Consider the following 24,785-nt stretch of genomic DNA (forward strand, 5'->3'; position numbering starts at 1 on the left):
AAAGGTCCAATCTACCCTCTCAAATGCTTTCTCAGCATCGAGAGTGAGGAGACATGCTGGGATACTATGCCGCTGGACTTTTTCAACCAGGTGGGCTACTCGCCATATATTTTCTGCCCCTTGGCGTATGAATCCCACCTGGTCTGGGTCTATCAGGTTAGGAAGATACGGTTCCAAATGATTTGCCAGAAGTTTGGTATATAGTTTGGCATCTGTATTGAGGAAAGAGATAGGGCGATAAGAGGTGCATAACGTCCGGTCTTTCCCTGACTTGGTTATAAGAACTATCCTAGCCCTAGTCATTGTGGGGGTCAAGCTGGTACTGTCACAGAGAGAATTAAAAAGCCTGAGGAAGGAGTTCTGGAGTTGGGGTAGAAACAAGTGATAAAAGTGCATTGGGGCCAGAGTCTTACCTATCAGTAGACTTTTCAGAACCCTTTGGAGCTCGTCCAATGAAAACAGGGCCTCCAGTTGTTGTGCATGGGAGAGGTCAAGCGACGGCCATAAACAGGAGGCAAGAAATGGATCGGTCTCTTCATGGGATATTTCACCTTGGCTAAATGGGCAGAGAAGAATGTGTGAAATGCCTGCTGTTTATCAGTTCCCGAGGTAGCCCATGTGTCATCTTCATTTTTAACCGTGGCTATATGGACATGGGATACGCGTGCACGGAGTCGGCGGGCCAGCATGGAGTCGACCTTGTTTCCTCCCTCGTTGTATTTTTGATTCAAGGTAAGAAGTGAGTGCTCCGCCTTGTTTACCCGAAGCACCTTCAACTGGCCATGGAGAGACGCCAGTCGTTTCTGGTGTTGCCGCAATGGTGCCACGACATTTCCCATTTTAACTCCTATATGATTGTTTGCTCCTCAACAAAATAACTGAACAAAACTACACAAAACTTGGCATGGCAGTAGAGCTTTACTAAGGAAGTGCCTTTGTTTACTTGGTATAAATCCATGCAGTAGTATTTGAGTAATTAGTGTTTAGAAAGTTTTGTGGTTTGAGCATGAAGAGGTTAGATATATTCGGATCATTAATCTTTGAACCCTCTATGTATTCACAAATAAAGGCATAGCATTGTGTTAGGGTCCTTGTTCTCTAATCAACTATTGAGGACTCATGATTCCATGGAGGTTTCGTGAATTCGCTGTGCTGACTGACTGGCAGTTACTGAGATATTTCTGTTGAGCCCCCACCCACTTATCCAATACTGTGCACTGACCACCATATTGGGAAACGGTCAAACATAAAGGACATTAGTGGCAGAGTGAGCCTATCCTGATCCCTAGATTCATGTGGGAGGCCCCAAATTGACCCACCTTCATTAAAATTAAGAATTACCAGGCACTGGTAATGCCAATAGGTCTAGCTTAATAATGAATGTGCCTGATGGATTCAGAACTCAAAAAGTCATCATCCATGCACTCTATCACTCATCTTTGCACTCATGCATTTATTCATCCATATACTGCCTCATTTTTGCATTCACTCTCTGACACAATTGCAATAAAACTCTCAAAATTCCAACAACATATGCACAATAAACTAAAAGAATGCAAGTAGAAAAAAGAAAACCTGCTGCTGCCTAAACGTTGTGGGCATGTGCATGCAATAACGAATAAATATAGCTGCGCGTGTCTGTCTTGTCAAGGTATTGTAAATAATTTAGCAATGTTTTAAAGTTCAAGCATGGCTGGCACATTTAGAACCAAAGTGTTGACCCTTTTAGAATGGTAAAACAACGATACATTATATATGACAACAGCCAAGTGGGAGGTGGTGATCTGCAGATTAAATAAGTTGAATGCAAGTGACCCATTACGACTTCTTGAAGAGCTGTAGTGTTATCTTAAAATTATTCAAAGAAAAAGAGAAGCAAAGAAATGAAAGGGGAACTATAAAGGGACAATCATGAAAACGAAATGAATGGCCAACCAGCCCTGACACTGAAGCACACTCATTTTTAGCTGGAAGTTCACCAATGATCAGAAAATGACATCATTCAAGCCAAAACCCTTAAAAGTCCACTGGACGCACTCCAGGCTAGGGACTTCTTGAGTAAGATGGTGCAGGTGAGGTATGTTAACCTGTTGCTTTCACGGAGTCCACTCCTTTATACTTTTTGAAGCAAGGTAAAGTCCTCAGGGCTGTAGTTCCAAGTGCACAGCAGGAGCAGTCCTTTGGAGTGCAATCATTTTTGGTGCGGACCAGGGCTCCAGCAGGGCAGTCCTTCTTCTCCTTGTAGTTTCAGGCAGCAGATCTAATTTGATATGCAGCTATCACATACTTATCCAATGTTCTGGGGTGACAAATAGGGGTGCACCCCTGACCAATGGGGTGCAGGGTGACAACCAAAAGCATGACAGCTTCCTCCAATGTGTGGCACATTGTTGTCCATCAAAGCACTGTACTCTAAAATTCAAGATGGATAATTTCTCTCCTTGGGAGTAAGAACTGGCTAAGCCAACCTACTACCCTGGCTCCTTTGCCTTGACACTCCCCTTCCAGAGCTCTTGCCAATTCCATTCTTGTGGCTCCCATCTGGCTGGGGGGTACAGTAAAAGAGGGTTGGCCTGGCTGGCATTCCTTACTGTCCAGCTCCCTTTGAAGCCTAGTTTGCTTTACCCAGCCCCCTTCCAGGCCTGTTCTCTGCAGCTGCAGAGCCCACCCACCAGATAACCTCAGTCTCCATGCAGGCCACTGATCACTTCATCAAAGCAGTGTGGCTAAGCCTGTTAAGGCTGGCCAATCAGGAGAGGCTGCTAGAAGACGGAATTTTGGGTCATAGAAAAGAAAACTCAATAACGTATTTTCTGTATTAGTTATGATACGTTGGACAGAAACAAGGTGTTGGATTTATCATTACCAATTGTTTTAGTCCTAAAATATTATTTTAACTCACTCCTGTCAATAGTTACACTGTATTACAGTATTCCCATGTTAGCCTATGGAGTTAAAAAGCTACAATGGGGAAAAACGAAATTGGTAGTTTTCCCCTCACTATGGCATAGCACCCCACCCCAGGGACACCTAGGCGCGACTATGGGGGTGACTTATATGTAAAAATAAGGTTGATTACCACTTTGGAAGTACCTTTAAATTCAAAAGTCGAATTCGCTTATAATTTCAGTTTAACCTTGCAAAGCATGGCTGACATTTAAAACGACAGCAGGCGACACAGCAGTGCACACTTGAGTGCCTCAAAGCTGCTGGGCCTCTAAACCTATGTGCCCTACCATAAACCAGGGACTTACAGGTAGGTTGTCAGTGGCAATTGTAATTACACCTAATTACCATTTTTCATCAGAGCACTGGCCCTGGGCCTAGTTAGCAGAGCCCAGGGTGCAGTCAAAGTCAGTTACCACCAGTCTCAGTCATAAAAAGGGGGTGATCAGGGCAAAAAGGATGACTTTCTCACATATGCTTTATCTGCTACAAAGGTGATGCTGAGGGTCACTGCGTAGGATATCTGTTCAAGCAGTGGGGTTGAATATTATACTAATGGCTACATTTCCTGCATACTGTGATTCCAGTTTGTCAGTATGTTTGCTCTCCTTGACCATGGAATCCTGTTTTGTCCTTTGCCCTTCTTGGTTGTGGACATTAGCCAATACATTGTCAAGGATTTGCTGCATAGTGTGGAGGATATGTGCAGCCAAAATTCCAGAAACCAATAAAAGCTTGGATATTCTATAGGTTGGAAGAGGATCACAGTGTAGCACATTTCTCTAGGAAATTGTATGTTCATCCCTATCCTTCACTTGAAGCTTTGTACACTAAGAGGATAATGTTAAATATATAGTTTTTTTATATACTTTTTTTTTCATTTGATTTTAAAGCTTGATTTTCCAGGAATTTTACTTACTTTATCCACCTTTTTCCTTTGATATACATGTTATCTAAAGGCATTTCTGAAATATCAATGATTGATTATTGAGTGGCCAATATATTGTGACCAAAAGGGTATGCGATTAGAATTGCCCTCTTTATCCCAACCCAATTTGATTGTATTATAGGTCAGGCGCGCATTTTGCCTACCACCATTAAAATAAATCCCTAAGTAATCAGTACACATCACTCTGTGAGAAACAATATTGTATCGTTACACCTGGGCACTCTATGATGAAGACTCGTGCATAATTATTCTTGGTCAGTGTTATTTTATGTGCATTAGAAATGGAAGTCAATATAAAAAATCTTTATGGGGTTTTCTTTATCTCCCTTTATCAACATTTGCATTACGTGTTATCAGAGTCAACTTCGGAAAGAGCATGATTCTACTCCGGGCTATAGTTGTTTCCAATCGCTATCTTAGAGGGTTGAAGCTCACACCTGGTCTTTCGGAGGGACTCTCCATTTCAGAGCCACTTCCATTTGCGATTGTTGCGCACACTACTTTTCACTGTTTAAATTCGGACTTTGGTATGGTTCTATTACTTCTTTTTCAAAGGTACTCCCCTCCTTCAAACTCTCAGATTACCAGTTCCTTCGTTGTTCTTCGGGTCTGCTCTTGAATCGTATTCGATCATGTGGTTTTCAGGTCAGTCAGTTCTTCTGTCTTTGACATATCGTTTTGACCATTACCCTCCTTTCTGATGAGAGGATATCAGTCATAAGAATAGGAGTTGGGTGATCTCAAAGCCCGGCCATCCATCATCTCATATGAGTGTTGTGGAGCTCCTTGCGGACTTACTGTGGGGCAGAGTTTGGCGTGGTGCAGGCTGCTGGTTCCTGCGACAGACACCGGGCTGCTCCTTTCCTCCCGCCGCCGCAGCTCTTCTCATTGCGGCTGCTGTGAGGAGGACACGGACCACAACCCCCAGGCTCCCTTGCGGCCGGAATGCCGCCAACGACGTCTGCGCGCACTGAGGCGCATTTAATCCCCGCACTTCCCCCGCGTCGCGGGACCGCGCGCGGGCTAAGCCCGGGCAAAGGGCGGGCCCTCTGTGGCCCTCAGAGGCCTGAGGAGACTGGACTGGGCCAGGGACGCTGGTTCTGTGTATAGAAGTCGCACGAAGCTGTGGGGGTGATATTGAGTTATCTGCTAGCCGTAGCCAATGTTTTTAAAATTTTAAATTTATGTGAAATATTAACGGATTGAACGTTATATCAATTCAGTAAGCTTTTGACGGGGGTGTGACGATTTATAATTTACAATATGTCTAGATCTAAACCCTCTATGGGGCCACGTACAATGGATAATTACTTGGTCCAGAAGGTCAGTAAGATTAACTCGGAAAGACGACAGTCGCTGGGGAAAAGTAGTACTCCGCATCTAGAGAGCCCTGTAAGAGGTCTATCAACCCCTAGTACGGAGGGTGCGAACAATCACTCCGACACTAGTATCTCGGGAGTGGTAGAGTCAACAGAGAGGGGACATCTCGAGACCGCACAAACTACCCCCAATGAGTTAATAATAGATGACTGTCCTGATACGGTGGAGCAATGTTTATCTTCCCCAAAAGTACGGGCAGTTAGAACATGTAGGAAACTTCCGATTAAAAAGAGGACACTGCGTAATGGGCAGAAACCAGCTGACTCATCATTATAAAGACACGGAAAATATTGTCCTGAGGAAAATTAATAAGGGGGGGACTGAGGATAGTATTGTTACTAACATTGAGGAGATTATTGGTATCAAGATTAGGGATATTATAGACCCACTGGTTTTAAAAATAGAGGAGTTAACAAAAGAAGTTGTCAGATTGGGTGGTTTGCTAAGTAAGGCCTTAGACAAACAAGGAGAGGTGTCTGTTGCTACTACTGTTACAACTGCTGTAACTGACACCACTAACAACCAAGATAAGAGCCAAGCACAGGGAGACACTGCTAAGAAAGCCACAGGGAATAAAGGGAATGATAGTGCTATCTTGGTAACACCCCAAATGAGCACGCGTTCAATTAGCAATACTCTGCCTGCTATAGATAACATAAATGGGTGGAAGGAAAATAACGTTAAGGGCGCTGTTAATCTCCCACCTGAGTGTGCTCCTTATGTGGTGGTACTTACTAATGTGCCACCGCTAGATAACAGGGGTTTTCAAGAAACCCATGATTCCCTAAAAAACAAATGCCTGTCGTGGCTAAATAGACAATGTGGTTTCCCATTGAATTTTTCTGATAATATTCTGACAACCAGGAGAGCCAACTGGATTGGGAGTGATAGGAAAAGATTAAAGGGGGACTGTGTAATTATTAACTTTAAATACCCACAGCATGTTACTACAGTCCTCCTAAGAGCGGCATCCCTCCCATTCTCAGATGGCAATGTATGTGCCCGAGCACTAGGATACTTTTATAATCACCTTAATGATAATCGGAGGGACAATACTAGAAGTTCTACTTATCCGCTCACTTGCAAACCCCATATTGATATTCCTACACAGAATAGATTTCTTGCACTTAGTACTCTGGACTCTAACGATTGACGCACAAAAGAGACGGGGATATGTACAGGAAGGAAAGAGGGTCCCAATTTGGAGGACTGTAGAGAGGATTGTATATCTGTAATATCTGTAATAACAACCTTGGTCCCTGGATTTGTGTCTAATCAGAATGAGGCTGAGATCACACAAGAGGGTAGTATGAATACAGGTGAACTGGGTCAAACTTATGAGGCTGGCACAACGGAGGGAAACGCCCGAGGTCCCACTAGTGGGATTACCACCAGAACAGGTATATGCTCCAGGTTGGTGTGCTGGACCGTAGCTGGTCTGAAATCCAAAAGCAGAGACCCGGGTTGGAATTCCTTCATTAATAGGTATGATATCCTATGTTTTCAGGAAACCTGGTGCAAAGATAACATTGATTTTGAGGGGTTTGTTTCATATAACCTACCAGCATATGGAGAGGGACCGGGAAGAGCTAAGGGGGGTTTACTCACCCTTGTATCGGTCCACCGCCAGATGATGGTGATAAAGTATGTGCCGGTAGGTGATCTAATACAGATGATTTGGATCCGAGAAGGCAAAAGCCGTAACTTCCTTCTGATCAATTATTATAACAACATTTTTGATAGCACCAGGGGCAGAATCGTAACCGAATTGGCCAATGCTATTGAGAACCTAAGTTTGAATTCCAACGAAGTATTTGATATTATCTGGTGTGGGGATTTCAATGTCTCATTATGTGAATTATTATCCACAAAGGCGTGTGGGGTTACAAATAATGCTGGATGGGAGGTCCCACACTTTGGGCATGATATGTATGGGGAAAATCTGAATACATTAATGGGGTGCCTTGACCTGGAAATTTTGGATTGTTGCAGGGATAGTAATGGTTCACCTATCCCCACATTTAGGAATTGGCGTGCCAATTCTGTAATCGATCATGTGTTGGTATCCTCCAGTATTGCTGACTGTTTTGCCCCACTGGAAATGGAGATAATGGGCACCAGTGACCACAATTGTATTATTGTGCCCATGACTTTGTGGGAAGGGAATGATAGAGAGACAGGGACTATGGTTGGAAATATTGAAGCACACCGGGTTAATGGGGTAAGGTTGAGGTGGATAGGTGCAAAAGCATCTGAACTAACTGAATCTATTATTATGAAGAATTTAGCAGACATTGTCTTTATTTTAGAAAATAGATTAGATCATGAGCGGGTCTTATCTAGTTTTAAAGGAATCAACAATGCCATTAACGCTAAGTTTACAAGCGGTAGTAGGGGTAGTAAAAAACCTGGCTTGGTCTGGTTTGACAAAACCTGTTCCACTGCCCTGACCGATCTTAAACAGGCCCTAGCAATAAGACCTAGGGATAAAAAACTAGTAACTACTCTGAGGCTAGAATATAAAAGTGCTATTAAAGCAAGGAAGAAGGTTCTACAGCTCCAGGCTTGGGACTCTCTTAACCAGGCGGCAGAACTTTCTAATTCTGTATTATTTTGGGCAACAGTCAACTCCCCATTCCTTAAGGAGACAAATATGCCTGAGTTAACATCAAATGTCTCCTGTGAAGGCTGGATTACCCACTTCTCAAGTATTTTCGACTCAGATAAAAACACTAACGTCGGGACAGATAGCTGGCCGATTATACCACTTGAGATTACTGTGGAAGAAGTGGAAATGGGGATTAGGGCAAGCAAGGGAGGGAAGGCCCAAGGTCCAGATGGGGTCCCTAGTGATGTATATAAGGATGCCCCAGAAGTATGGGGTCCATTGTTGGCTGTTGTTTTTAACGCCGCGGTTTGTACAGACCCTCCGTTAACATGGGAGGAGTCTATAATCGTACCAATATATAAGAAAGGATCCAGGTCAGATGCAAAAAATTACAGACCAGTTTCATTATTGGATGCTTCGGTAAAAGTTATGAGTAGGATTATGCTAGTTAGACTGGAAGAATGGGTAGAACAGGACTGTATTTTGTCAGATAGCCAATATGGTTTTAGGAAAGGTAGGGGTACACTCGATCAATGCATTAATTTAGAATTATTGATCGGGAAATATAGCGAAGCCAAATCTGGCCATATTTATATGTGCTTTGCAGATTTAAGCAGCGCTTTCGACATGGTCGACCACTCTATGTTGTGGTCAACCTTGTTGGAAATAGGGGCGCCAAAGGGCATAATTTATTTTCTTGCCAGGATGTATGAGAGATTAAAAACATGTGTACGTTTTGGTAAGAAGGGCGAATGTACCCGGAACTTTAGCGTTAAACGAGGTATAAGGCAGGGTTGTGTTTTAGCACCGCTTTTATTTATTTTATTTATAAATAACATTGATGCAATTTTAAAAGAAGTACCCGCAGATGCTCCCATGATTAACGGTGTCCCAGTACCGGTGTTACTATACGCCGACGATGCTGTATTGTTATCAAGAACCCCGATAGGGTTACAACGATTAATGGATAGTTTTGCTTCTTTTATTAATGATAAAAAATTAGTTATCAACAAAAGCAAAACGTATACAATGATCTGTGGCCCAAAGAAATGTAAACATATAGCGAAAGGGTTTTTTATTGACAAGTTAAAAGTACAGCAGGTGGACAAATTCTGTTATTTAGGTATAACTTTCTCTGAAGATAAAAAGTGGACACATGAATTTAATAATATACGCAATAAAATGGCTAGAAATGCACATGGAATTTTTAGATTTGCCCAGAAAATTGGGGATCGTAGGACCAGAGATATGACAAAAATTTATCAGGCTAGATGTGTTTCGATTGCATTATATGGGGCAGGAATTTGGGGTTACAGTGGCGTACATGAATTGCAACTGGAACAGAATTCTTTCCTTAAAAAAGTTTTGTGTTTACCCACTTCGGCCTCTAATGCATTATGTCACCAAGAATTAAATGTGAACTATCTATCCGATCTTTTGTCACTTAGACCTCTGATGGTTTGGCGGTCTATTTGGCTGAATGAAGAAAAATCCTTTACTAGGGTTATTATCCAGGATTGTATGCGACTAGATAAAGCTATAGCAATACCCTGGATTAAATACATTATTATGTGTTTTTCGGATATTTTTAACCTGAATATTGTAACTGATCCGAACGCTGTTTTATTGATCCCTAAGATCGAGTTAAAAAGGGTTTTTCTAGCCTTTGTTGAGAGGAAAAGAACAGTTATTGCTGGTACTTTGTCCACTGTTATGTTTTATAACAGATACTTGTCCATGGATGGATTTCCTGTCTATTTAACTCTTGTCACCAGGCCGACGCATAAATTTGTGCTGACCAGATTGAGATTTGGAACAGTGCATCATCTGGTGGCACAACCTGTAATGAGGAAATACCCTGTAGGTCCTTGTAGTTGTGACGGGATTTCCAAGCAGAGCACAATGCACTTTATATTATTCTGCAAGCTCTACTCTAACTTTCGTATTATCCTGCTAAAACCCATGTTTGTTAAATATGGTACATGTACGGTTGAGCAAGCTATGAAACTGATTTTTAATTTACAATCTGTTGACATTTGTTTTTATACTGCTACTTTTTTAAACAAATGCATCAATTTGAGGAAAAGCATGTGTTTTTAGATGTAGTTATGTAATTTTAAAGGTGTAAATTATTGTTTTTTAACTAATAATACTGTTTAATGATGTGTGATTATGTCTGCTATAAGTTGTTCATACTTTGTATTTGTGACTGTGATTGTGTATGCTTTTATGGACATTAATTTGTACCGAATAAAGCTGAATTGAATTGAATTGAGTGTTGTGATTCACCCTGATCCTGTAGAAGTCTTGATACGCCTGTAGAAGACGCTTCTCTGGACAGTGTTTAGTCGTTGCTTACCATTTTTTGCTCACGTTTTCCGATGGGGCTTGACCTGTCTCTGGGTTTGCATTATCACTAGGATATAAATCATCGTCCAACCAATATTTTGCAACAAGCATGACCATCACATAGTAAACTAAATGCATTTGATGAAAATGAAGTGACACTGGTGTCTCAAACAGAAAGAGAGTTACGCACAGCAAGCAGAAATGTAATGTTTTATTTTCAATATGGAGCTGGGCACGTAGACCCGTGTCGACTCCTGTCAATGTTAAGATGCACATATTCTAACTACAGTTAATAGAAAACATATAAATCACTTGTTTCACTAAATCTAATAGCAAGTGCACGCATAGAAATGATGATTAAGCATGTTGCAAATGAACATTTATTTAAGCGCAAATAAATGATGGTGACTTTGCGCCACAACATGTAATCTGCGTCCATCTTGGAGTGGGATTTCCTCGATAGAAAATCCTTTGCAAGACTTCTGGATGTGCATGTGCATGCATATTGAGTCACACACATGCGTGTCATTGGAAAAACAATTGGGAAACCAATAGCTCAATCTACTGGGGCAAAGACCGATTGAGGTTGCTAGTGCTTGTTTTTCTTAGCATTTCTCCTCGCGCCGAGCATCTCTACATATGTGGGTCCTAAGGAAGGGTGATTTCCCCAGAGAGGCACTACCATGAGTGGGAGAACAGCAACTGAGCAGAGCCTCGAAGATGTGTCATTTTCTGCACAGATAGTGAGGGCCATCCAACATGCCCATTATGCGTCCGTTTTAAGTGAAAAATACGAATAAGTTTTAGATATTTTAAACACAAACCATTTACATGCTATTTGCAGAAATGTATTTTGTGATTCACGGGCATACTAATCTAAGTTTGTGATTATATTTATGTGTAAATCATTTTAGAGGAAATATGCATTAGCACAGTGAGCACTGTTTTTCTCAGTAGGGAAATTCCCCTCCTTCCAACACCAGGGTAAATGGGGCGTTTGAAGTTGTCCACCTCGATTGAACACCTCCTATAACCGTTGTTTGTGTTACTGTGAGTGCAGGAGAGGTGGAAAAAGAAATTAGGAGGGTATGTGAAAACTCAGAGGTATGAGGTAGGGAATGTTCAGAAACATCTAAATGGCCGCTCTCCTGTCTCTCCCTGGGGAACCTCTATGGTTTCACCCCATTCATGAAGTACTTAGAACATAGTACTAAAACATGCTATCCTGGGAGATTTTGCTTGACACTTACTTTCATCTGCTGGAGTTTTGCGAAGTTGAATTGAATTTAGCTCCCAAAAAATGGGGGATTGGTTCCCAAACCACTGGATTACATGACAGATGTCTGGTACACTAGTCTATGTTCTTTCACGGTCCTCTAGGATGACAGCTTTACACATGTCTCACCTGAAACAGACTGCCTTAGTGGACAAAGAGACGAACCCCAGCACCACCCAGGGGAGGGAGACAGGAAGCATCCAAAGAGGCTGCATCATTAGAGAAACCTTCCTGTCAATATTAGTCATAAGGTGTCAGGTGGTGTCCTGTGCGCTTGAGTGTAAAATGTCTTGATTATTGATATATTTTGGTGATAAATAAATAACTTGATTAAACGTAATAATTTAATTAATTTTGGTTCATTTGACTGACATTAAGTAGTATCTTTTAATTTCCTTGCACGAAACATGAATAGGGCCAAAATTCAGAATTTATTCATTTGCTCCCGTTTGACCCTACAATTGCTCTAAGTGTCATCTAAGTTACAACTGATTTCACTTTCAAACGGAACGAATGAGATGTATTGTATTTCTGATGTTAAAACAAGAAGCCATACCCCACACCATGCACAACACAATGTCAGATAATGAGAACATTTGTAATCTGTGCCATCCTGCATGTGATCATGTAGACAAAAAAGTGTTGACACTATTGTAAATATATATTCCTCTTTGCCATTTCACAGAGAGAGACCAGTGGTTTGACGGCTTACCACCTCCCATCAACCCAGATTTGTTGCCTCAACCCCCTCCCCCCCGTTTGGAACCCATCGAAGAGACGTACGCAGGTAAAGAAGCTGCACAAGTCTTAGTACCCGCTTTCTGTGTGGTTCTGTTCCGACGCAACATTTTCCCATGTTTATCTCTTCTTCTTCCACCAATGCCTGAGCCCAACGATGGTCATGCCTTATTTCATTGGTTAAGATTTTATGCATAGAATATGTAATTGGTTGTGAAATTGCATGCCACACAGAGGAGGATTTTGGGGGTATCTACAACTCAATTACTCTTGGTTGTCTAGAAACACAAAATATCACACATTTCTTACCATTTTGGTCATGCAGTTTTGGAGAAACTTGTTACTGAAAGACATACTATTGGCAGAGTTAGAGAACAAGGTAGAACAGACAAAAAACAAATTACACACCCTTTCAAAGTTGTTTACTCGGATTTGGTAATCTTGGTTTATACAACAAATTTAGTAGAGCGAAGGAATGCAGCTTTTCTTGAATATGTAAAGGCAGTCTGCGCACCTGCTTGGTGAACACTACATCTACTAAAATAATCAGCTCTTTGCAGCGTGTGGCTGACATGACTCGCGGGTGGGGCTCTGGGGGGGGGGGGGGAGGGGGGAGGCAGAGGATGTCGCGAGGGGACGTGGATGCGTGGGCGGTTTAATAAAAAAAAGTACGTAAATTTACCTTCACCAGCCCGGTCTGGTCCCTCGTCGTCTCTGCTCCTCACAGGAAGCAGCCCAGTCAGCCTCCCTCTCCTCTCCAAAGCCAATCTCAATGCTGGCTTTAGAAATGTAGGAAGGGAATTGTAGAAAGGTATTTGATCCAAAATCTTGTGCCTCCTTGAGGCAGGCGTAAGGAGGAGAAATGTTTTAATTTCTCCTAATTTCTCCCTCTTTGCATGTGTGCTGCATTCTACAGCACATATTTTTATTTAAATGTATTTCCATAATTAATGTAATTAATATTGAACGTAAACAATATTATTAATAAAAAAAGATAAACATTCATTGAGTACACATTCGTTAACACTATAATACCCACAACACACACCTAAAATTAATTACATAAGGACCATAATTAATTACCAAATAACTAATTTAAATTAATGAAAAACTAATTGTTAATTTATCAATATAAAATAAATTACTTCCCACTCTTCCTACCATTTACATCTATAAACACCATAACACACGCCTAAAATTAATTACACAATTACCATAATTAATAACTAACTAATAAATTAAAATTAATTCACAACGAATTAATAATTTATCAATAAAAAATAAATTACTCCCACCGTTCCCACCATTTACACCTATAAACACCACAACACACACCTAAAACTAATGACACGATTATCATAGTTAATTGCTAATGAATTAATTTAAATTAATTAACAATTAATTATTAAATAATTAATAATAAATTAATTTACACATTTAACACTATAACATCACAATTACACAAATATTAACAAATAAAATTATTCAATAAATGTTATATAATTAAATTACTTCCCACCCTATTTCCTTATAATCCCACAATCCACTACGGAACTGAAAACGCAAATTTTTAACACATATAATAAAAATACAAACATTCTTATACAAAAAAACAAACATCACACACATATAAAATATATTCTAAAATACATAACATTAATAAAAATTCGACCGCAATGGCAAAAGGGACCGCCCGCCATAGGTGAGGCGGTCCCGCCATTCAAATTAGGATGCATCCCGCATTGTTTACATTGCGGCGGGCGGTGCTGTAAGCAGCACCCGCCGCAATGTAAAAAATGCATGTAGTGCATTTGCATGCATAACGTGAAAGGCACCGCGCGGTGCCTGCCACCTTGTACATGCAAATGCAGGGGGGTACCATAGGTACCCCCCATGTGCACCCACCCATCCCCCCAACATCCTGGGGGCCTCCACAGGCCCCCAGCAGCAAAAACCGTATACCTTTCCATGGCGGCGTTGCCGCCATGGATAGGTTGCTCTCCGCCGGCATCCTGATATGGTTGGCGGTGTCTTACAGACAGCGCCACCATGTTGTGGCAGTTTTCCGCCCGGTCGACGTGTTGACCGTCGGAAAAGCGGCGGACGGTCTTCCCGTCCGCCGCGGACCCCCAGCCATCCTAATGTGGCAGGGGGTCAATCATGGAAGGGTGGCGGGTGGGTCACCATCCTAATAGGCCGCTATATTTTTGCAAACGATAATAAACACTTCGATATTTTTTAAATCGATATTACTTACCTATATTGCTTACCTAAAATCGATATTATTGACCACGAGAATATCTGTCAATATTCCTGACCCACAATATTTTTGCCACGATATTTGTGCAATTCGATATTTTTTACTCAATATTCTGTCTCTGTGCCCTCAACCATTCACACAGTGCAGTACAGCAACTTTACTTGCTGCACTGCATTGTGTGCTTTTTAGCAAATTTGAGCATGGGTGTCAATTAGCTATAAGTGATTTCTTTCAGGCCAGTGAGAGGATAAGCCAAATTTGCCTTAATGTAGCCCATAGCCTTTGTCTCAGAGAAGGAGATTAAAAACCTCAGGTCCTAAATAATGTAGGAATGTCAGAGCTTTCAGCCAGCAGGCCTATATCAGAAACTAAAGTGAGCTGTCAATCTACTGCTTTCAATGGTTTCACAAACTGTCTGATGTTTTGCTATTGGTTGATCTTTATTCACAATAAAAGTAGTTGAGTGTCAGAATGGGTACAATGCAGTAGCGGTCCGTGGAGGGAGTTCGGTGGGGCAGTGAGGCGGGGCGGGGGAGGGGCAGGGTGGGAAAATGTAAACACCGGAATATGGATGAATGGAGGTAAGTACACATTTAAATAAATAAAACGAATTTCGTTGCGTGCGCTGCATCGCATTTTGCGATGCAGCGTGCGCAAAGGAATTCGTTTTATTTATTTAAATGTGTACATACCTCCGTTCATCCATATTCCGGTGTTTACATTTCCTCACCCTGCCCCTCCCCCGCCCGCCTCACTGCCCCACCGAACTCCCTCCACGGACCGCTACTGGTACAATGAACAAAAGACACAGCTCCACCAAATTTATCAGGCTAATGTTCAGACTGAGGAGCTGTTTTAATTATTGACGTACATAGTTATTAGCATTGCCATGCAAAGTACTTTACTCCCGCCATGGAGAAGGCACTCCGCCCACCATATTTAGAGATATCTACTGCCCCGGTACACATCTCTAACATTTCCAGAAACTGCTGTGGCGGTGGTTCCTGGAAATGCATTGTAAACTTGAAAGGCGGCTCTGTAAACATGGCGGAGCCATACATCTAAATTACAACTTTTTTTATTGAAAAAAAATTCCAAAGCAGGATTTTCAGTTCGTAATAAAACGAACAATGACCCCCTCTGTAAACATGGCGAAGCCATACATCTAAATTACAACTTTTTTTAATTGAAAAAAAATTCCAAAGCAGGATTTTCAGTTGGTAATAAAACGAACAATGAACCCCTCTCCATGGAGAATTCTCCTATGGCGTGGGGATCATTCACAAGTTTTCACTTCCCCTTGCTGTCATGTTTTTCATTGCAAAAACAAAAATTGATGGACAGTTTTAAGATTATAGGATACACTTCCATGCTTAGAAAGGAGTTTATTAAAGTAGTAGAGAACGACCCCCAAAGCACCTTCTCAGCTCCACAGCCGAGCTTCACTAAGGATCCAACAATCTAGAATCCCCAGTGAAACCCCGTAACTAGGAGACCAGGTGATTACATGCAGGTTCTGAACAAAGCAGTGGTACATACAAATGAGAGAATATAACAGACAGAATGCAGGACAATGTCCTATGTTCACCCCAGTACAGAGATCTGGGCCGAAATCCATCGTTTTTTTGCTCCCCATGCCTTTCCAGTTTGAACCCAGCCATATGCAAATCAGTCTTGACCCTGCGCCCAATAAGAACAGTCCAACCCGAACTGCCAGGCCAGGTCCTCCCTGGACTGGAAACAAGCATCCTAGGACCGTTTTCGGGGTTTCACTCCTCATCATCCAGAATAGTTTGACTCGAGTGGTATGGAGAGCCCTTGAACTGGTCCGAGGATGCTTGTCATACTAACATTGGGAAACTTGTTTCTATTTGGGGGTCGGGAGAGATGTTTACTATTCTAACTCCAGTCTTACTAACATTAGGGTAAATTCAATTTATTTTTTGTGAAGCGGAGCCTGTTTTACTATTCTAACCTCAGTCCAGCAAGCAGTGGGGAGAGAGCTTATATTTGGGGAGGATTGAATGAATTACTATTTTAACTCCAGTCCTACTAATATTTTGAAACTTGTATATATTCTTTTAGGAATGGGGGTGAGATTTATACTATTTTTAAACCTACTAAAATATGGGAATATGCTTCTATATGGTGGGAGGGTGTTGAGATTTACCATTTAACCCCAGTTCTACTAACCTTGGAAATAGGTTATACATATTCTTTTGTGAATGGGGTCAAATTTACTATTTTAACTCTATTTGGACAAACATTGGGGGAAGTGCTTCTATTTGGGGGAGATTTACAATTCTAACTCCAGTCCCCCTAATATTATATAAAGTGAATATATGTTGTGGCTGGAGGGGTCAGTTTTAAAAATGTAACTCCTGGCCTAAAGACATTGGAGAAAGAGTATATATGTGGGGTAAGGGTCAGATTTACTATTCTAACTCCAGTCCTGGTAACATTGGAAAATGTGCATTTATTTTTTGCCGGGATGAGATTTACTATTCTAACTACAGTCCTACTAAAATCGAGAAAGTGCTTCTGTTTGGGGGAGTGAGATTTACTATCCTAACTTCAGTCCAGCTAACATAGGAAAAAGTGCATAGATTTTTGAGGGGTAGATTTATTTCTCCAACTCCAGTCTGACAAAATTGGGGAAAGTGCATATATTTTGCTGGTGAGATTTACTGTTCTTCATGAAGAGGGAGACTTACTATTCTAACGCCTACTAAATTTAGGGAAGTGCATATATATTTTGGGGTAGGGATCGGATTCAGTATTCTAACTCCAGTCCCTCAAACATTGAGGACAGTGCATGGATTTAAGGATCAGGTGGGGGGCGGAAATTACTAGTTCAACTTCGGTCTTTCTAACATTGGCAAAGTTGTTTGTATTTGGGAAGGTGGGGGTAAGGTTTTCTATTCTAACTACAGTCCTGCAAACATTGGGGAAAGTGCTTCTATTTTGGAGGCATTGAGATTTAAGACTAACATTTGTGAATGTGCATGTATTTTAGAGAACGGGGGCAAAATTAGAATTCTTAATTTAGACACACAAACATTGAAGGGAGTGCATCTATTTGGGGGCAGATTTACTATTATAATTCCAGTCTCACACACATTGGGGGAAGTGCATCTGTTTAAGGAGTCAGGTTTACTAATCTAAGAACAGTCTCACAAACACTGGGGAAAGTGCATATATTTGGGGGTGCGGGATAACATATTCTCCATTTCCTCCAAAATCAATGACTTTGGGGGAAAGGCCTGCATCTGTGCTGGATTGATTCCCTATTACAACTCCAGTCCTGCTAACACTGGGGAGAGTGCATAGATTTAGGGGTAGGGTCAGACTCACCTCACCTACAGCATTCAATTCCTCTCTTTGTTATCTCTTCAAATAAATTATTTGTTTGTTTACCATTTATCTTGAGGTGCAATTGATTTTAATGGAAACAATAGGAGGAGAAGAGGCAAACAGGGAACAGTGGTGTAAACAACTAGTTTGCTTGATATGAGCCTACCATTCAGTAACAAGCAGAACCCCTTTCAGAGGGTCATGGGGAAAGCAGAAGCTACTGGGCCAACCGGGGGCGTTGTGACCTTTACTCCTGATGTGCAGAGGCCTGACTTACCATGGGTTCCACCAACTGGGCCAAGTACAACACATGACTATGGTAGAGTGGATATGGCGGTAAAATGCTCTTCAGGGGGAGGCTGGTGCTAGCAGTAGCGGTCCGTGGAGGGAGTTCGGTGGGGCAGTGAGGCGGGCGGGGAAGGGGCTGGGTGGGTAAATGTAAACACCGGAATATGGATGAACGGAGGTAAGTACACATTTAAATGCGATGCAGCGCGTGCAACGAAATTCGTTTTATTTATGTAAATGTGTACTTACCTCCATTCATCCATATTCCGGTGTTTACATTTCCCCCGCCCCACCTCACTGCCCCACCGAACTCCCTCCACGGACCGCTACTGGGTGCTAGGCATATACAGGCTCATAACTCAACTTAGAAACAGCAGCAGCAATAAGAGGATTGTCCAGGCAAAGGTTAGCTTTTATGAAAAAACAGCATTTAATGTGAACACACAAAGCATGTCAACACACTCAATTATTCACACAGCCCTGTTAAGATAAGCCTCTTAGAGCCATCTGGGGTCAAATTCCTGAAATCCCCCTGTCCCTTCTAGTACGGGTAGTTATTTAATCAATCAGTCAGCAGATTTGTGGAGCACTTCTTGTCACCCGTGAGGGTATCCAGGCGCTGGCAGGGTGAAATTAATTCGCGGAATAGCCAGGCCTTCAGGGACTTGCGAAACTCTGAAAAAGAAGGGGACTTCCGTAGATGAAAGGGTAGCTTGTTCCATGTCTCTGATCCTAGGAAGGAGACGGAGCGACCTCTGCATCTGCTACGAAGGATGCAGGGGGTGAGAGTTAAAGAAAGGGACGCGGAGTGGAGGTCGCTGGTGGGCTGATGGAAGTTCAGGTGGTAATTCAAGTAGGCTGGTCCGCAGGTCTATAGCGCCTTGTGAGCATGGGTCAGGAGCTTGAACTGGCATCTTTTCTGTACAGGGAGCCAGTGGGGTTCCCTGAAGTAGGGGGTGCTGTAGGTTCGGCTAGGGAGATCCAGGATGAGTCTCGCTGCGGCGTTCGGTATGGTCTGTAGTCATCTGAGGGGGTGAGCTGCGATCTTTGCGTTGAGTGCGTTGCTGTAGTTTAGTCGGCTGAGGATGAGTGATGGTGCATCTTGAACTTTGAGGTAGCCATTTGAATATCTGGTGAAGCATGCGGAGGATGAAGAAGAAGGAGGAAACAGAGTTGACTTGTGTCATCATGGGTAGCTTGTTGTCCAGAATGATGCCAAGTTCCTACCGTGATCAGCGGGGGTAGGTCTGAGTTCTGAGGGCCACCAGGATGCGTCCCACGAGGAGCTTCTGTTTCCAAAAATCAGTACCTCAGTCTTTTCTGAGTTGAGCTTTAGGCAGTTGTCCTTCATCCAGTTGGTGACATCTGTCATCCAGTGGTGGAAGTTGGTCTTGGTGGTGTCTTCAGAGAGGGAGAGGATGAATTGTGTGTCTTCAGCGTAAGATATGATGTTGAGTCCATGGGTTTTGGCGATGCTGGCCAGAGGTGTCATATAAGTGTTGAAGAGTGTGAGGCTGAAACAGGACCCGTGGGGATTGCACCGATGATTTCCTTGGGTCCAGAGGTGAAGGTGGACTTTTTGCGCTCTCCTGTTGAGGAAAGAAGCGATTCATTTGAGAGCGGCTCCTTGGATGCCTATCTTATGAACTCTTGTGATGAGTGTGTGGTGGGAGACCATATCAAAGGCTGCAAAGAGGTCTAGGAGGGTGAGAGCCGCAGTCTCTCCTCAGTCGGGTAGAGCTTAGATGTCGTCTGTAGCCGCGATGAGGGCTGTCTCAGTGCTGCGGTTGCTACGGAATCTAATTGGAAGGAGTAGAGAATAAGGATTTATTCTAGATGTGAGGAGAGTTATTGGTTGATGGCTTTTTCTAATACTTTGGCCGGGAAGGGGAGCAGGGGAAAAACAAGGTAGTTGTTGAGGTCGCTGGGGTGTGCTGATGGTTTCTTTAGTAGGGCATTGACTTCTGTGTATTTCCAGTCCTCAGGGAATGTGGCAATGGCAATTGGGGTGTTGAACAAGGTGATGAGTATGTGGTTGATTCTGGCTTCACCTAGGTTGAGGATGTGGTGAGGGCATGGGTTGGTTGGGGCCCGGGAGTTGACCACATTCATTATGGAGGCGGTGTCCTGTGGGGTGAGATGGCTTCATTTGGTTAGTCAGATTTCTGTGGTGGTAGCGGGGACATTGTGTTGCATGAAAAAGGCAGTGGCCTTAGGCTAGGGTTTGATGTTGGTGATATTGTCATAGGAGAAGTTTGCAAGGTAGTTGCAGAGTTTCTGTGAGGGGATACTGATGTTTGTTACAGCTGAGGGGTTGGAGAATTCATTGACAATGTTGAAGAGTTCATTGCTTCTATTGTAGCTTGATTCAATGCGTGAGGCTAAGGCCTTTTTCTTTGATTCTCTCAACTGTATGTGGTAGGGTTTCAGGGCTGTCTTGAAGGTGGTCTTGTCAGTTGTGTACTTGCAGGTCCATCATTTCTTTTCCAGTTGTTTACAGTGTCGTTTAGTGGTTCTGAGGTCTTCAATGTACCAGCTAGCCTGCTTGGTGGACCGTCTGTGGGTGTTCATGTTGATGGGAGAGACGCTGTCAGACCAGTTGGTGATCCAATTTTTGAAGTTTCGGATGTTCTGGTCTAGGTTGTTAGTGGAGATTGAGTGGGTGGTGTTGAGGGCGTTGATCCGTGTGTCCTTTGAACTTTGCTTCAGCTACGGTGGGGGCGGTTAGGCAGTCTGGGGGCGCAGGTCCATGAGCAGGCTATGTTGAAGTGGACGATGGTGTGGTTCGTCCAGGTAAGTTACGTGGTGTGGTTGTCACTGATGCGGTTGCTGTAGGTGAAGATGGGGTCTAGTGTGTGGCCTGTGGTTTGCATGGGGTTGTGGACACGTGGAGTCAGTCCGATGTTCTTCATGCTGTTGAGAAGTTGGTTGTGTTGATGTAATTGTGGTTGTTGAGATGAAGGTTGAGGTCGCCAAGGGAAATTTACTAGTTGGAGTCTATGGTGAAGGGGGCAACGAAGTCGGCAATGAAGTTGCAGAAGGCTGAACATGGTCCTGGAGGATGGTAGGCGAGGGTACCCTTGATGGTGGCTTTACTATCTGTTTGGAGTCAGAAATTAAGGTGTTCCATGGCTGGAGTGATTTTGTTATATCTGGTGGTGCACTGGATGGATTCCTTGTGTATGATGGTAATCCCTTGTTGTGTGTAGAATTAGATTCCGTATATAGGTTTTTCTTCTGTACTTTCGAGCCATTTCATCATATGTATATATTTCTGGTTCATTCTTGTTGGCATTTTTAATGCTCGCATATACTTAGAATGAAACATTGCTTTTAAATATGTACAGCACCTTATGCATAGCAATGTGTTTGTAATGCATTGTTTAGGACATATATTTTTAGATATGTTTTAGCATGTTTTCGATTATCATGCGATAGTCTCTTTTAAACATGTTTAGTATGTTTAGGATTTAGTAATGTCGTTCATACGAAACTGGAGCAGGTGTTGTGGGTAGATTTATATTCTGTATATAGGTTTCCTGATTTATGCCCTTATATAGGTACAATTCATATTACCCTTATTTAGGCATAGTAAATCCAGCCCTTATTTAGGCATTATCCATGCTAACCAAATACAGGCATGGTCTCCTACATCTGTCTATCCATGTCACAATGAGTTCTTGGAAAACCAGACTCTTAAGCCTTTAGGAATTTCCCTTGCTTGGATATTGATTTCTCCAGGAGCTCATTTAGTATGCATGAACATCTATTTCTTAGAGGTTCATTCATGACGTTTCGATGCCCGACATTTACGTCAATACAGGCATTCCTAAACACCTTCAAGGTATAAATATACCTGCACATGCCCTGGCAAACCACGGTTCCGGCACGATCCAGCTCGACTGCCTACTTGCGGATCGCCACGGCAAGTTCGGAAGGAAATCGAGTTTCAGCCTAATGCACTGACCAGATGCTGTCATCCTCCTCGCAGAGAATCTAGCTCCAGTGTTTCTGAATCCCCTTGCAGGGTGTTAGATGTCGAGTCCCGGAAAGAGATTCCAACCTCGCACATTCTAAGGTATGGAGCAGACTAGAACTTAGAGAAACTTTTGGCAACTCTTGGCAAAACTAAAACTATAGCTATAGTTAGCTATACTTTAGAAAACAGCACCTACTTCTTACCTTGTACTACACTTAGGTTAGGTACACTGGGGTAGAACTATTTAGAAGCATCAGATGAGTATCCACATTTTAGCCTGTGTTATTTATGTATGTATTTTAATTAATATATATCATAGCTACAAACCATACTATTGCAGTATTATTTTATCTTACTGCTAACTCTGTACATAATGTACTTCGAAACCTGTCTTACAGTTGTAGCAGTTCATATCTCTTGCATGAGAAATAAGACTGTTCAATAAACCCTTTTTATTGAAACACCTGCCTCTCTATTTCTGTGCAACTCTGTTGAAACGAAGCATGCATGATTGACTGAGTGAAACTGTTATCTATTGTTTCCACGGTTCTGAGATTGTTCCGCTGAGATTGTTCCGACTCCAAGGCAAACAAAGTTGTCATGTTTATGCGGTTGTCAGAAACTAATCCCTTCTTGTATATTCGAGAAGTTTCTAGTGACCTCTGAGTTAGCTGGCACACACAAGTAATTAAGTTTAATGTACTCGATAGAGACATACTGACCTCAGTCCTATGTCAAATCTATAGTGTATATTATTCCAATGCGCAGAGCCTATCAGGGATATAGGAACTACACTACAGTGCACCCAACATTCGGTAAGGCACTAATTTAATGCTAGATAATGAAGTAACTCAGTCGTGCTTTTCTCAGAGACCCCTACTCACAATACTCCATAAGACGTCTGGAGTGGGTAGGGATAATATCCGCCATAGCTGAGTAGGACAAAGTCCTATGTATTAGCTGTTTGATTTGTTCAACGTTGAAGGATACAGTGTTCCAAAATATTGTGCACCTTATCTTTGTTCCCTTGAAACTTTCATTAAACAATGACCGAAAACGGCACAAACACAGATACTGGTGGAGCTGCAGCTGACCAAGTCACAGCAGCTTTTAATCGTACAGGTTTTCAAGAAACCGACGAGGATGCTCTAATCATCCATCCAAATTTAACGAGAGCCATCACTCGTAAACTTATAAAACAAGGTAGAGCAGTTTTTGTGCTAGAGGCACATGAATCTCACCAGACAGAGGTATTCTATTCATGGATAGTATTCCCAGAATCAAATCCAGTAACACATTTGTTTCACTTCTACAAAGATGATCTACCTAAGGAATATATTCCTTTCGAGGATACTGAAATTCAACTCACATACCAGGAGCATGAGCTCTGGTTTAAAGGCGCCCTAAAACATTTCAATCACATTACTAGGCTCGGTCCACTAGGTAGACCAGGAGCAACATGGCCGATTTTAGCCGGCTACACACCTCATCCAGACATTGAAGATATGTCAGATGTAGAATTACTAGTTCAACTCAAGGAGCTAATCAAAATTTATAGACAATTGGTTCAATATGTCATGCGTTCTTTCACAGTCCAACCACCATTAACCATTCAAAATCCAGCCCCTCATCAGAGGAATACATTAAAAATCGCTCCACAGACTTTACACGCAGTCATGGGTAAAATGCCCACAAAACGTGAACAAATTCCATTCTGGATAGCTCAAAAAATTACTCTAATAGAAGAAGTATTTCCTAATACCAGCCCTTATGAGAAACACAGAATTCTAACATTCTGTTTACCAATGGGGATCACACCACATCTGGAAGACTGCACCACTTGGGGCATAGTCTTTGCTGCAATCTACACAATAACACATGGTGTTTCGTCTATGGCGGTAATACCTCATGTCCTGAAACAGATTCAAAATGAATACGGGGCAGAGCCTGCTCTGAATTTATGTATGAAGTTACTGAAAAATTTCGACCAGGTCTCAACAATAATATTATTTAATATTAAAGGAGAAGCAGCATGCAATCCACCAGAAATTAAGGGAATTTGATGTAACAGAAGAACCACAAGAACTAGCCAGAATAATTGAAAAATCCTATGAAGAATTAGGCAGAGACAGTTTGGGGGGAAACCAGTTAAACCACAACTGTCTGAAAGTCCTGATAAGGTCTTTCCTAAAAACACTCCTACCTCTTCTTAAAAGAAGTAGGAAAATAGCAAACAACATTCCAAAGAGAAGAATTCTCAATCCCAATCTAGGTAGGGCTCCTCAAAAAGAGCCCTCTGAAAGGAGGTACAACCTCAGGAATAGGGATAATTTGAGAAAACCTCACAGATATCAAGATACTAATACACGTTCCTCTCGTATCTTTCACATATCGCCACAGACATCCGAAAGAAGAGAACGGTCAGAGAACAAAGAAGAACACATGAAGTCCAAAGACGATCAACACGTTCAGAAAAACAAACAAAAACCTAAATTCTCCAAGAAGAAGGTAGCAGGTCTTAAGATCAGACATGCAGAGGATTCTGAGAACGCAACTCGAGAATGGAGAATGGGCTCAGACAATGTTGGACAGTTCAGCAGACGTTACAGTAGCTCGCCAGAACCTGAAGGGGCTTCTGGAGACAGTGGACATGAATGA

General features: G+C 42.2%; 1 protein-coding gene across 3 annotated transcripts in view; it reads left to right on the top strand.

Moving 5' to 3' along the window:
- Window positions 1-24,785, top strand: part of LOC146809756 (scavenger receptor cysteine-rich domain-containing group B protein-like) — a 450,060-nt gene that overhangs the window by 372,708 nt on the left and 52,567 nt on the right. For all 3 annotated transcript variants that reach the window (XM_085616608.1, XM_085616607.1, XM_085616609.1), the window contains one exon: window positions 12,194-12,295. In XM_085616608.1, the coding sequence (XP_085472734.1) occupies window positions 12,194-12,295 (102 nt within the window). The remainder of the gene's footprint in view (window positions 1-12,193; window positions 12,296-24,785) is intronic.

This window comes from Triturus cristatus, chromosome 7 (genome assembly GCF_964204655.1).
Source record: "Triturus cristatus chromosome 7, aTriCri1.1, whole genome shotgun sequence".
Taxonomy (NCBI): Eukaryota; Metazoa; Chordata; class Amphibia; order Caudata; family Salamandridae; genus Triturus; species Triturus cristatus.